Source organism: Macaca mulatta, chromosome 8, assembly GCF_049350105.2.
Source record: "Macaca mulatta isolate MMU2019108-1 chromosome 8, T2T-MMU8v2.0, whole genome shotgun sequence".
NCBI lineage: Eukaryota > Metazoa > Chordata > Mammalia > Primates > Cercopithecidae > Macaca > Macaca mulatta.
In genome coordinates, this window is record NC_133413.1 from 31,885,491 (window position 1) to 31,900,646 (window position 15,156).

The following is a 15,156-nucleotide window of genomic DNA, read 5'->3' on the forward strand; positions in this document are numbered from 1 at the left end:
TTACACAGTACACAAATAAAGAGGTTTTTTTTTTTTTTTTTGAACAAGAATGTGTCTCTTTTAGTGAGTACTGGAGTAAAATAGAATTACTACAACAAACCCAATTTTCATCACTGCCATTGCTTAGAAGCAGGGTAAGTTTTATAAGTAAGTTAAAGTTGATCGAAGAAAAATGGTAATTGCATAACAGTACAGGTGATCTGCAGATGTGGCAGTAATTTGTAAGTGCTAGTTAAATGACATTGCTACTGCATAATTTGGAAGTCCTGATACTTTTCTCTTGCGTATTTTAAATTCTAACAGAAAGAAACAGAGGGAGTTATTTAGGATATGCCAAGAAAAAAAAGAATCAAACCCACCCTCAAAGTCACATTAGTGTTTACTTCCTGTTATTGATCTCTTTGTAAGACATGTTTATGAGTCAGCTTTGTATTTAACAATTATGTAAATAGTTATCATGTGGGTTTTTACTTTATTAACATATCTCTGGGAATAATATCAGCCATTTATTTTTAGGACAATTTTTTTTCAAATTTTCGAAAAAAAATTTTTTTTTTTTTGAGATAGAGTCTTGCTCTGTTGCCCAGGCTGGAGTGTGATGGTGTGATCTCGGCTCACTGCAACCTCCACACCCCAGATTCAAGCAATTCTCCTGCCTCAGCCTCCCGAGTAGCTGGGACTATAGGCACCCGCCACCACGTCTGGCTAATTTTTGTATTTTTAGTAGACAGGGGGTTTCACCATATTGGCCAGGTTGGTCTTGAACTCCTGACTTTGTGATCTGCCCGCCTTGGCCTCCCAAAGTGCTGGGATTACAGGTGTGAGTCACCGCACCCGGGCCAAAAAAGTTTTTTAGCATATGGGGTCTTCCTCTATCATCCAGGCTGGAGTGCAGTGGCACAATCACAGCTCACTGCAGCCTCAAACTCCTGGACTCAAGAGATCCTTCTCAGCCTCCAGAGGAGCTAGGTCTTTAGGTGCATACACCATGCCCACCCAAATATACATATACATATACACACACACACACACACACACACACACACATATATATATTTTGAGACAAGGTCTTGCTCTGTTGCCCAACCTGGTCTCAAACTCCTGGCCTCAAGCAATCCTTCCACCTTAGCCTTGCAAAGTGCTGGGATTACAGGTATGAACCACTGTACCTGGCCCAAATTTTCAAATTTAGAAAAAAATTTTCAAACTTAATAATGGATATGAGTCTGTAGTCCACATAACAAACCAATGTGATAATGAATTAGGTTTTGTTTTGGTTTTGTGTTGCTAAAGCTCCCATTCCAGGATCAGGTGGGCCAACTGAACACTCAATTTTGGGGTGTCTATATATAGAGCGTTTGCCATCTCGTTCACAGCACCTTGTGTTTTTATGTATCACTTTACTTAATCTTTGCTTCCCCATCTAGACTGTAAACCTTATGGGAAGAAACCACATATTTTTCCCTTTCGTATCCTCAGTACCAGCAGAATAGCTTGCTAAAGTAGATACACAAATTCCTACTGCAAGTCACTGGGTATATTCATCTAAAACTTTAGAAAAATTTTTATTATGGAAAAGTTCAAATGTACGCATTATTGATGCGTCATCTGGCACTTTCTAAACTGTTTCATGGGTGTATAAGATGAAAGCCAGGGAAAGATGTCACTTACATTTGTGCTTTCTCTTCACCAATAGCAAAAGCAGAATACAGTACACCACGGGAAAGACACTGTTGTACGAATTACAGAGCAACCAGAGAGAGGAGAGGCTCCTGACCTCCACAGCCAGCATGATGTAGGCAATGATCAACTGGGTGTGGGCCCAGGTGAGGGTTCTGTAGAACAGCCTCATGGGCCAGGATCTGATAAACTCATTGGCAAAGGAGTGAATCACGTAGTCAGCTTCCACCATCACGGCCCAGCAAAGGAAACCAAACACCTGTCCTGGATGGAGTCCGTGCCACCAGGCAGAGAAGGCAAATGTCTGCAACAATGGCCAAGCCCTGCTGTGCTGGAATACAAGCCGTCGGAGCCATCGGGCTGTGCTTTGGTTCCACTTTCTTGCAAACACAGATATCCTGTGGGTTCTTTCCAGGGTCCAGATGTCCGCATCGGGGATATATCCCTCCTCTCCGGGGCTCTGACCAAGCTCGGACCCAAAGCCCGCTGCGTGGAGGAGGGAGTCATCCAGGATCCAGTGGGAGTAGTAGGTGAGCTTGAAAAGCCCAGCTGTGGTCCACACAACATAGATGCACTCAAATTGCTGGCAATCGGTCAGTCCTGCTCCTGCATCCACCATCCTGCTCACTGCCACGTTGATGCATTCTAGTCCAAGAATCTGCAGACCCCTCCAGCTCAGAGCCCAGAAAGAGTACCTGGGATACAAAGCACTGGACCCTTGAACACAAGCCTGAAATCGCTGGAAGGAGCACAAAGAGCCTCCCAGGAGAGCAGGGAAAAAGAGCAAGTAGCTGAAATAGGGCAGTGCCTTACACACATGCTCAGACAAAGAGCTCCTGCTCCTGATGCCTCCGGATGCTGCCTCCACTTTCCCCTCACAAATGTCCAGAGAGAGGGATGTGACCCTCTGGGTCAAGAGCATGAGAGAAGAAAGAGTGATGCAGAACCTGCAAGATAATTTTTTTTAAAACATAAAAACACTCTGTATTTATTCTCTTTCTCTTATTCCAGTCTGTCATACATGATCTCACAGGAAATACATAGGTCTGTATAGCTAAGATTAATCTCATGGCCTGCAGGACCCCACAAAAAATAAATCTTAAAATAAATCAATCTTATTTATTTTTTATAGAGATGGGGTCTTACTATGTTGCTCAGGCTGATCTCAAACTCCTGGGCTTAAGCAATCTGCCAGTCTCGGCCTCCCAAAGTGCTGGGATTACACTTTGGGAGTGTAAACTGGGATTACAGGTGTGAGCCACCACCCCCAGCAATATTTACAGATCTTAAGTATACAGTGGAGCTTAAGTCTAGACTAATATACCCCAAACTTTTAAGAGTAGTTAACTCTAGGGAATGAGACTAGCATAAGAAGATCTTTCACTTTTTGCTTTGTTTGAATTTTTTGTAATGATCATGTGTTTTTTATAAGTAAGTATATGTATATCTGTAGGAATATGTATGTATATTGCATATATATTTTGTTTGTTTTAAAGAAAAAAAGATGCACACATTTACACTCATGTTCAACTTGAGAAGCTTCCCAGGGATCTCAGAGATCCATCCCATCTTCTATCCTGAAATCTTCCATCCTGAATAGGAGAATTTGCCTGGGAAATTTTACTTTAACAGCTGAAGACTCTTGAATTAATTCAGAACCACACCCTACTCCAATTTGAAAGCTGTGGGAATAAAAATGGAATCATGGCTGGGTGCAGTGGGTCATGCCTGTAATCCCATCGCTTTGGGAGGCTGACATGGGTGGAACCCTTGAGCCCAGGAGTTCAAGGCTGCAGTGAGCTATGATTGCACCACTGCACTCCAGCCTAGGCTTCCAAGTGAGACCCTGTCTCAAAAAAAAAAGAAAAAGAAAAAGAAAAAGAAAAAAAAAAAACAAAAACGAAGTCACTTGTGTTAAAAAGCAAAACAAAACAAAATAATTCTGACAAACAGAGCCAGGGAAAGGTATGAAGAGAGGGTTCTCAATGCTTGTATGTCAGATAACAAAAACTACCACAAAAGACTGCAAAAACCACAACCTTGCACAAAAACCATTGCAACCCTACCCAAAAAATACTTTTGTGAGGTCACCTGCCCAGCCACTGCCCGCCCAACCACAGGCTGGCATCACCCTTGTCATGGATCCTGTATTCAAGGATAATGATTTCAACACAATTACGTAATCCTCCTTATTTTTCTCTTAAAACACTTTCTCTTACTGGCTGGGCATGGTGGCTCACACCTGTAATCTCAGCACTTTGGGAGGCTGAGGCAGATGGATCAACAAAGTCAAGAGATCGAGACCCTCCTGGCCAATACGGTGAAACCCCATCTCTACTAAAAATACAAAAATTAGCTGGGCGTGGTGGTGCATGCCTGTAGTCCCAGCTACTTGGGAGGCTGAGGCAGGAGAATTGCTGGAACCTGGGAGGCGGAGGTTGCAGTGAGCTGACATTGTGTCACTGCATGCCAGCCTAGTGACAGAGCGAGACTCCATCTCAAAAAAACCAACCAACCAACCATCCAAACAAAAACTTTGTCTTCCTTTACCTACCTGAATACACATACTATGGCACACATATTCCCACTGTAATGCCAATCCCTAAATACGTATCATTTTCTTTTCTTATTTTTTATTTTTGGAGACGGAGTCTCGCTCTGTGGCCCAGGCTGGAGTGCAGTGGCGCAATCTCAGCCCACTGCAACCTTTGCTGCCTCCTGGGTTCAAGCGATTCTCCTGCCTCAGCCTCCTGAGTAGCTGCAATTACAGGTGCACGCCACCACGCCCAGCTAATTTTTGTATTTTTAGTAGAGACAGGGTTTCGCCATGTCTGCCAGGCTGGTCTTGAACTCCCGATCTCAGGTGATCCGCCTGCCTTGGCCTCCCAAAGTGCTAGGATTACAGGTGTGAGCCACTGCTCCCAGCCATAAGCATCGTTTTTTTCTTTTCTTTTCTTTTTTCTTGTGTTGTTTTTCCTGAGACACGGTCTCACTCTATCAACCAGCCTGGAGTGCAGCGGCACCATATTGGCTCACTGCAACCACTGCCTCCCAAACTCAAGTGATCCTCCCCTCTCTCCCTCCTGAGAAGCTGGGACTACAGACATGTGCTACCACACCTAGTTAATTTCTGTGGGTTATTTTTGCAGAGACAGGGGTTCGCTATGTTGGCCAGGCTGGTCTCAAACTCCTGGGCTCAAGTGATCCACCTGCCTCAGTCTCCCAAAGGGCTGGGATTATAGGTGTGAGCCACCACGCCTAGCCCCATCATTTTCTTTTAGGGAGCCTCTTTCTGTTTGTTATTTAGGATGACATCAGGCAGGATCAAGTAAATGGGGAAATTAAATATTAGTCAGAGATGCAAATAAGAGAATGATGAGGAACATTGTGGGCAATGTTGATTATAATATTTCCAAGAAAGGCCTACAACGATTAGGATCAGAGACTTGGGAGAAATTTGCCATAGAGGAAACAAAAACTTGGTAGTGAAGAAAAGATAGGAAGCTGAAGATTTTAAATACAAACCGGGCCCTGGCTGTAAGACTTTGCCTAATGTGGGATTTGTATTGAGGAATGGATCACAGTGTGTGCTGAGCCATCAGCAATTTGAAATATGGTCTTAACCAATCACCTGAGCTCTTACTGCTTCACCATCAAATATCCTGCTGGCAAGATCATTGAGGAGAACAAAGAATGAAAATCAGGCTGGGCACAGTGGCTCACGCCTATAATCCCAGCACTTTGGGAGGCTGAGGTGAGGTGGGCTGATCACTTGAGCCCAGGAGTTTGAGACCAGCCTGGGCAACATGGCAAAACCCCATTTCTACAAAAAATATGAAAAATTAGCCCTATGTGGTGGCGCATGCCTGTGGTCCCAGCTACTGAGGAGGCTGAGGTGGGAGGATTGCTTGAGCCCGGGAGGTCGAGGCTGCAGTGAGCTATGAGCATGCCACTGTACTCCAGCCTGGGCAACAGAGCGAGACCCTGTCTCAAAAAAAAAAAAAAAAGGAAAGAAAATTACAATGACACACTCTACAATCAGAAACACTATCTTGTGGAGAGGAAACAACAGTCTTCCAGCTGCTGCTGTCTCTATCCGTGTGTCTGAAGATTTAAGAAAAACTGACCTGCTTACTTGACTGATTCTCACTGGAAGCAAGGTAGCCTCCAAATGCCACCAAACCCTGCTCACTCACTCTCTTTCATGGACTGAATGTGCCCCCAAAATTCCTGTGCTAATGGCCTGACCCCAGTACCTTAGAATGCAGCTGTATGTGGAGTTAGGGTCTTTGAAGATGTGATTAAGGTTCAATGAGGTCATTAGGATGGGCGCTAATCTAACATGCACAGAGTCCTTATGAGAACAGACAATTAGGACACTGATGCACGCACAGGCAGAGGAGTGACCATCACACGGACACAGGGGGACACTGCCACCTGCAAGCCACGAGAATGGCCTCAGAAGAACCCAGCCCTGCTGACGCCATCATCAGTGACTTTCAGCCTCCAGAACTGTGAGGAAATGAATTTCTGTTGTTTGAGCCACCCAGTCTGTGGCATCGTGTGATGGCAGCAGCCCTGCTCGACTAGCAGAGCCCCCCATTCCAGGTCTGCTCCAGCCTCCCTCACATCCAGCCAGCTCTTGTTCAACTTGCCCTCCCAGCCCCATCAGGCCCCAGCTCCCTACTGAAATCCTGATTCACTCCATCCCATTTGGTACTTCCTACACCCCACCCACCTGCCATCTTGCCTTTTCCTTAGAGCAGCCAACCTGAAGCTTTTGGTGAAAATAGTCTTTTTTTTTTTTTTTTTTTTTTTTTGAGACAGTGTCTCCCTCTGTCACCCAGGCTGGAGTGCAGTGATGCAATCTCCTGTCTCAGCCTCCCGAGTAGCTGGGATTCCAGGCATCCGCCACAATGCCCAGCTAATTTTTGTATTTTTAGCAGATATGGGATTTCGCCACGTTGGCCAGGCTGGTCTTGAACTCCTGGCCTCAAGTGATCTGCCCACCTCGGCCTCCCAAAATGTTGGGATTACGGGAGTGAGCCACTGTGCCCGGCTGAAAATAGTCTTCATAGGAAAAAAAAAAAAAATTCTGGGTATAGTCAGGATGGCAAAGCAAGTGAACCAACCACAGGCTAGAATCAGATGGGTGACCACATGGAGCATCACAGCCTCTGTGCACCGAGTGACCCTGAAGCCAACTGTGATCACCAGAGAGAGCCAGGAACATGAGATCTCCAGATCACAAAGCAATGTTTCCCCTCATCTCATGGATCTTGCTGATTCATGACAACACTTCTCTAGACTGTAATTAGCTCTTGATTTCTGTTTTCTAGATGGAGTGCCTATTCTTCTTCAGCAAGATGGGAACAGCTGAGTCTGAAGGAAGAGAAACACTGACGCAGCAGCTGCCTCTCCCAGCAGCCACCATGGGAAGATTGATACCTGCGAGCGGAGTGTCCACTCAGCCCGTGCTGAGGCTGGCAGGCAGTGCTGAGTCACTTCTGGGCAGGCCTGCTCTGTGGGCTCTAGGATTCCTGCTTTGCCCTCCCTCTCAGGCACAATGACAGCTACTGCTCAGTGCCAAACACTGCACCAGGTAGGCAACACGTGGCAGCGATGATTAGATACAGAATCACATTTATATTCATTCTAATGAAACTGCCATTGCAAAATTATCACTGAGACAGTGAAAGAAGTCTGACCTAACCAACTCCATCTTGCTTCTAACCTCCAAGCTGTCCTTGTTCATTCCTGGGACTCGTTTTGGGAGGAACTTAGTTTATAGCTTATAGTTTAAAACAAAGACGATCACAGTCTTTTCCCAAAACAAACCCCCTTCTTGCCTGGAAACTAGACTGCCTTTGTAGGACTAACAATTAGCCAGAAGATTAGAAATTATGGTTTAGGAGTCATGCAGCTGGAGATGACAAGGTTCTGACCCTCCCCAAATTGCTCCTGGGGATAACATTACTATACTAAGGCCTAAGATCAGTGCTTGAGATATTTTGCAGACCCTGCCCTTGATGGGTCAGCTGGCACTGCCCAGATCGATAAACTGGCTCATCTGATCTTGTGGCCCCCACCCAGGATCTGACTCAGTACAAGAAGACAGCTCCGACTCCCTATGATTTCGTCTCCAACCCAACCAATCAGCACTCTCAACTCACTGGCCTCCCCCTACCCACCAAATTATCCTTAAACACTCTGATCCCCAAATGCTCGGGGAAGCTGATTATGATGACCCTGAATGCTTGGAGTAATAATAAAACTCCTGTCTCCTGCATAGCCAGTTCTCTGGGAATTACTCTTTCTCTATTGCAATTCCCCTGTCTGTCTAGGCAGTGGAGAAGGTGAACCCATTGGGTGGTTAATTAACATTCACGACAATCTTGCAACACACTATTGTTAGCCCCATGTCTTTTTCCAGAAAAAGATATGAGTCTGAAAGAGGTAAAATGACTTGCTCAAGGTCACACTGGTCAAATGTGGAAGAATCAGGATTCCAACCCAACACCCAGGTTCTCTCTGCTACCGCCATGGTACAAGCAAACCGCGGGAGGGCTGAGCATGACCAATGAACAGGCTGCTTACCTCACGGAAGGAGGCTCATGCAGATAATACTCAGTGTAGTGCAGACCCAGGTGACACAAGGTCTGCCAGCTCATCTGAAAGCAGAAGGTCCACCTGTGGACTTGCTGCGGGTCCAGGGAACAGAGGAGAGCCACAGCGCAGACAGCAGGGGTGAAGACGAGCACGGCATAGGGACCCATGGCAGCCACGGCCAGGGCACCTCCTCCAGCCAGGAGAAAGAGGTACCTGAAAGAGAAGGGACACCCTGGGGAAAATGACTTAGAACCACGCAGCAAAGGAATCACTGCAGATGTCACTCCAGGGAACCCCATCTGGGTAGGCCCCACACAACACCTAAAGTAGCCGTGCTGTTAGCACTCTGGGGCCTTCCTTTTGCTCTTCAGAAGAAAAGAATCACAGGAGAAAGAGCCAGGGTAAATTTGTAAACCTCCGCCTTGGAGACAAATCTTTTTTTTTTTTTTTTTTTTTTTTTTTTGAGACAGGGTCTCTTTCTGTCTCCCAGGGTGAGTACAGAGTTGCAATCATGGCTCACCACAGCCTTGACCTCCTGGGCTCCAGTGATCCTCCCACCTGGGATGGACTAAAGGCATGCACCACCATGCCTGTTAACTTTTTATTTTTTTAGAGATGGGGTCTTGGTGTGTTGCCCAGTCTCAAACTCCTGGCCTCAAGCGATCCTCCTGCCTTGGCCTCCCAAAGTGCTAGGATTACAGGCATGAGCTACATCCCTGGCCTGGAGACAAATCTCAATTCTGCCTTAGTGGCCCTGGAACCTCTCTCTTTGATGCCCACCATTCAAGCGATTCCCACCCAAGGTATTCCACCACTTGCCCCTGACAGTCCTGAAAGTCTGGCTAGCAAGGACATCTTTGAAATCTCCTGGTACGTCGTCTGACTGAAACGTGCTGTGAACCTAGTGTAAAGGATCTAGAAGAGCGCCCAAGACATCCTCTCAAGACAAGCGCCTTCCTTTTCACAGGGTTACGCTACCCGGAAGCATTCCAGAGGCTGACAGAGAAAGGAGACTCAATACTTCCCTTTGAAAAGTGAAAACTCAGAAAAATCTTTATATCCACCCTTCATCCTCACTACTGCATCTTAAGATCTTATAAGTTAGGATTTTGTTTTATTAAAGTTTATACAGTTTAGGCCAGGCACAGTGGCTCACACTTGTAATCTCAACACTCTGGGAGTCCAAGGAGGGAAAATCACTTGGGGCCAGTGTTTGAGAGCAGCCTGGGCAATATAGCAAGATCTCATCTCTACAAAAAATTTTTTTAATAGCCATGCATGGTGGCACACCTGTAGTCCTAGCTACTCAGGAGTCTGAGGGGGGAAGATCGCTTGAGCCCAGGAGTTAGAGGCTACACTTGAGCCGTGATCGCACCATTGCACTCCAGTTTGGGTAACAGTGCAAGATCTTATCTCTAAAAAAACCCAAAAGCTTGTTACAGTTTATTATATCCTGTCATGAAAAATCGCCACAATCACCGCAGATGAAGTCATTGCTGAATCTTTTTTTCTTTTTTTTATACGGAGTCTCACTCTGTTGCCTGGGCTGGAGTGCAGTGGTGTGACCTTGGCTCGCTGCAACCTCTGTCTCCCGGGTTCAAGCGATCCTCCTGCCTCAGCCTCCGGAGTAGCTGGGATTACAGGCACCTGCCACTATGCCTGGCTAATTTTTGCATTTTTAGTAGAGATGGGGTTTCGCCATGTTGGCCAGGCTGCTCTTTAACTCCCGGCCTCAGTCTTAGACACTGTCTCAAACTCCTGGTACAGTGTTAAGACACTGTACCTAAGGTGATATGCCCATCTCAGCCTCCCAAAGTCCTGGGGTTACAGGCGTGAGTCACCGCGCCCGGCCATTGCAGAATCCGGACTCCTTTTTGTCAGCACCAACACTGGCTTTTGGGGCCCCCTGACTTTCTTCATTCTGTCCTTGCATTCCTTTTGCTGTTTTCTTGGTGTCGTTTTCTCTCATCTGGGCTATGTCTTGCAAGATTACGCTTGGGTTCACTTTTTTTTTTTTTTTGCATAATCCAGGGAATCATAAATCATGCCAGTTATCTTGCTACAACAAAATGCGGTCAGAATCTAAATACAAAGATGATCTCCATCTTATATATCATGTCCAGGAGATCTTGTACATTTTGGCTAGTTTTTCCCAAATTTCTTTCTCAGTACTGTTGCCTTCCCAGAGTGAAGGATGACCACGACCATATGTTTCCACCGACGTTGTCAGTTGATTATGAACTCCTTTGTCTGGATAGCTGCTGTGTCTTTCATCACAGTGGCCAATTTTCAGGTGGCCAGGGAGGAAAAGAGCAGTGTTTGTCTCGTTTTTAAGACAGGGTCCCTGTTGCCCAGGCTGGAGTGCAGTGGCACGATCATGACTCACTGCAGCCTTGACCTCCCCAGCTCAAGAAATCCTCCCACTTCAGCCTCCCTAGTAGCTGGGACTATTGGCACACACCACCATACCTGGCTAATTTTTAAAATATTTTTTGTAGAGATGGGGATTTGCCGTGTTGCCCAGGCTGGTCTCGAACTCCCAGACTCATGCAATCCTCCTGCCTTGGCTTCCCAAAGTCTTGGGATTACAGGCGTGAGCCAGGGTGCCTGGCCAGTGTTTTTTTTTAATGTTGTAAAATACCCACATTGATGAAATGGTTTGTGAATCATGCCTCTCTCAGAAGCCAAGGAGATGCGGATCTGCAGAGGCCTGGGAAGGTTCACATTATGCACACTTGGTTCTTCCTTCTGCATTATATGGAGGCTTGTTTTTTAATTGGTGCCAAATTAATAAAGTTTAATGAAGGGGTCAGAAAAAGTGTGGAATAGCTGGGAGTGGTGGCTCATGCTTGTAATCCCAGCACTTTGGGAGGCTGAGGTGGGCAGATCACTTGAAGTCAGGAGTTCAAGACCAGCCTGGCTAACACGGTGAAACCTTGTTTCTACTAAAAATACAAAAAAAAAAAAAAAAAAAAAAAAATTAGTAGGGCGCGGTGGCGGGCCCCTGTAATCCCAGCTACTCGAGAGACTGAGGCAGGAAAATGGCTTGAGCTCAGGAGGCAGAGGTTGCAGTGAGCTGAGATCACACTGCTGCATTCCAGCCTGGGTGATAGAGAGAGACTCCGTCTCAAAAAAAAAAAAAAAAAAAAAAGAGAGAGAAAAAAAAAAAGAAAAGAAAAGAAGAACAGAAGAAAGGACTGACTGGTCAGGGAAAGCGAGTCAAAGAAGCTTAGAATTTCTCTACCAACTCAGAACCAGGAAACACCATTGCAAGGCAAATGTGTGTCATGGCTCTGGGCACAGTGCCAGGCACAGGTTAGCAAGAACCACTTTTTTTCTTTTTTTTTTTTTTTTTTTGAGGCAGAGTCTCTCTCTGTCGCCCAGGCTGGAGTGCAGTGGCCGGATCTCAGCTCACTGCAAGCTCCGCCTCCCGGGTTCACGCCATTCTCCTGCCTCAGGCTCCGGAGCAGCTGGGACTACAGGCGCCTGCCACCTCGCCCGGCTAGTTTTTTGTATTTTTTAGTAGAGACGGGGTTTCACCGTGTTAGCCAGGATGGTGTCGATCTCCTAACCTCGTGATCCGCCCGTCTTGGCCTCACAAAGTGCTGGGATTACAGGCTTGAGCCACCGCGCCCGGCCCACTTTTTTTCTTGGGGGAGAACGTTAAGTGTCTCAGTGTGAGAGCATCTGTTACTCAAAAGCCTGGGCCATTTCTTTGCTTCTCTTTGAGCCTGTGCTTGGGGTAACTTCCCCGCTTAACGCCCCAGTTAACACTGTGGTCCTTCACTTCCCTGCTATGGGAAAACAAAAGGGGGAACATTTATCCTTTACACAGCAACCCTCCCACCCAGAGGCAGCTCCCTAGGAGTTTTATAAATATTAAATTGTCTGTACATGGACAATGTAGAATGTGTGACTTAGCGATTGCTTGTTTCATTCTAGGCATTGTGCTAATAATCCTTTATGAGAAATATATTTATTTAATATTTAAAATAACCTCGTGAGATAGGCATTATGTTTTCTGTTTTATAGATAAGAAGAGGGCATTTGGGTGAAGTATATTCACATACACAAGGACACTTAGTTAGGTGAGGGAGTTAGGACTCAACAGGCTGAATCCAAAGTGAGAAGTCTTTTTTATTTTATTTTTATTTTTATTTTATTATTATTTTATTTATTTCCAGTCTCGCCCTGCTGCCCAGGCTGGAGTGCAGTGGCATGATCACGACTTACTACAACCTCAACCTCTTGGGCTCAAGGCATCCTCCTGCCTCAGGCTCCTAAGTAGCTGGGACTACAGGCGTGTACCATCACACTTGGCTAATTTTTTGTACTTTTCGTAGAGACAGGGGTTTTGTCATGTTGCCCAGGCAGGTCTCAAACGCCTGGGCTCAAGCTATCCACTTGCCTTAGCCTCCCAATTACTAGGATTACAGGTGTGAGCCACTGCGTCTGGCCAGAAACTAAGCAATCTTCACCCTAAGGTAACTCCATGAGGATTAATCCTAATTTTTGCACTCACGTTGCTTTATTGTTTTGAGATTCTTTCTCAAAAGGAAACTTCTTTACAGCTGTTCCCCAACTCCAATCTCCATAAGTGAAGTTAAGGGCCATCTAACAGTCATGAACACGTGATCATACTATTGTTTAATCAAATTCCACAATCCTAACTGATCGTTAGATACAGCTATATTTTATTTAAGAAACCCAATATATAAAAATCCTAATTCCCAAAATAAGTGAATTATTAGGAAGTGGCCCTTTGGCAACAGATTTTCACTTTACAAAAGGACATTCCACAAAACCTTGTTAAAAATAGGGACTGCCAGGAAAAAGGGTTGAAAAACTTACTGTTGGGTATTGTGCTCACTACCTGGGTGATGGGCTCAATCGTACCTCAAACCTCAGCATCAGACAATATACCCATGTAACAAACCTACCCATATACCCCCTGAATCTAAAATAAAAGTTGGAATTATTTTTAAAAATGTATTTCAAATTAGCTGGGAATGGTGGCGTGCACCTGTAGTCCCAGCTACTGGAAAGGCTGAGGCAGGAGAATCCCTCAAGCCCAGGAGGTGGAGGTTGCAATGAGCCAAGATCGTGCCATTGCACTCCAGCTTGGGTGACAGAGAGAGATTCTGTCTCCAAAAATACATATAATAAATAAAATTAAAAATGTATTTGCGACTTTTCAATTTAACAGAAAATCATGTAGCCACGTTAACAATACACTCGCCATTTCTGTTCTATATTCAGTTAAGTTCTTGCCTTTTGTCTATGTTAAAAAAATAAAATCTTACATGAACAATCTAAAAAGATAGGTACTGTCTCTAATGTGTTGAGGTTATTTGATATTAAAAAAATCATTAAAATCAAGTCATCACATCTCTAGTGACAATAATTTTTGAACTTCAAATGATCATATAGCTAATCTAACAAGATTCATTTTGACTTATTTCATTTCTCTGAGAATTCATATAAAGGCACTTTAAAAATCACATTTAGTTATGATAAAACTTAAACTGATGTAACTTTGTATGAAATGTAATTTGATTGAAAATGATAAAATTCCATAAAATTAGGTCTATTCAAGAATATCTGAGATCTATGGTTGACAGAGATGTATCCATTTGGAGAATTCCTGTACCATTGCAACTACCGTCTCTCCTGAGAGTTTATTTTCATCCATTTGCCATTTAACGTGAACCCAGCAAAACTTACGTCAGTGCAGACAGGATGTGAATTTCCAATTTAGTTTTACTCTATTACACATACTCATTATCAAGCAATCAATAATCAGTGACAGTGACAGTAAGTTAAAAACAAGTGTAATTAATGTATTGTAATCTTCACATCTGCAGTCTACTCTGCTTTTTGCCGTACTATAGTATTTCTGGCTTTTTCTTTTCTTTTTTTTTTTTTTTTTTTTTTTTTTTGTAGAGGCTTGCTCCATTGCCTAGGCTGGAGTGCAATGGCGCAGTCTCGGCTCACTGCAACCTCCACCTCCTGGGCTTAAGCGAGTCTCCTGCCTCAGCCTCCCGAGGAGCTGGAACTATAGGCGTGAGCCACCATGCCTGGCTAATTTTTTTTTGTATTTGTAGTAGAGACAGGGTTTCGCTATGTTGGCCAGGCAGGTCTCGAACTCCTGGCCTCAAGTGATCTGCCCGTCTCAGCCTCCCAAAGTGCAGGGATTACAGGCGTGAGCCACCGCGCCCGGTCACTATCGTATTTCTGGATATAAGAGTAAAAATAGCCATCCAGCCTACCTGGCACGAGTGGAGAATGAATCCATGATGCAGAGATAATTGAACAGAAATGCAAAGGGAAATGCAGCCCCCTGGTAAAATGATACAGGATGGAGAAAGAACAGCCGAAGCCACTCCATTAGGAACCAGAACAAAAAAGCCTGTCTTTTCCAGTGTCCTTAACTGATGCCTTCCTCCAAGAGTAATCTCAACCAGGCTCTCTGGTCTTTTTATCTGGTTTAGTGGGGCTAGGGTGAGCAAAAGGCAAACAAAAGCTCCGGAGATAAGCAGAATAAAAACTGGCTTTCTGATTGAGGAACTGCACTATGGAAACCAAAACACATTTTGGTGTAACATTAATCATGATATGCACTAAAAACATTGCTTTTGGGAGTTGTGGTTTTGTTTCATTGACATAGCATACTATTTGCCTTTCCAGTCGTCATGCTATCATATTTTCTTCACTAAGTTAATGAAAAATCTCATTTCCCAACTGTGGACAGACAACTCTGTGGACTGAAAAGGGGAAACAAGAATGTGACCAGGAGGAAGGGAAGCAGGTTATTTTCTTTTTCTTTTTCCGAAATAGGGTCTGGCTCTGTCACCCAGGATGGAGTAC

General features: G+C 44.8%; 2 protein-coding genes across 2 annotated transcripts in view; one reads left to right on the forward strand and one right to left on the reverse strand.

Annotated features, from left to right (window-relative positions):
* LEPROTL1 (leptin receptor overlapping transcript like 1) overlaps positions 1–8,093 on the forward strand; it is a 43,665-nt gene extending 35,572 nt beyond the window's left edge. Inside the window, exon 4 of the mRNA XM_077942291.1 lies at positions 7,020–8,093. Coding sequence (XP_077798417.1) covers positions 7,020–7,250 — 231 coding nt within the window. The 3' untranslated portion in view covers positions 7,251–8,093. The remainder of the gene's footprint in view (positions 1–7,019) is intronic.
* On the reverse strand, positions 547–14,751 carry MBOAT4 (membrane bound ghrelin O-acyltransferase MBOAT4). Its single transcript, XM_002805304.3, has 3 exons — positions 14,559–14,751; positions 8,278–8,502; positions 547–2,627 (listed from the first exon to the last, which is right to left on the reverse strand). Exons 1-3 carry the CDS (start codon positions 14,675–14,677, stop codon positions 1,664–1,666), a joined length of 1,308 nt encoding a protein of 435 aa, XP_002805350.2. The 5' UTR covers positions 14,678–14,751; the 3' UTR covers positions 547–1,663.
* Between the last annotated feature and the right edge of the window lie 405 nt (positions 14,752–15,156).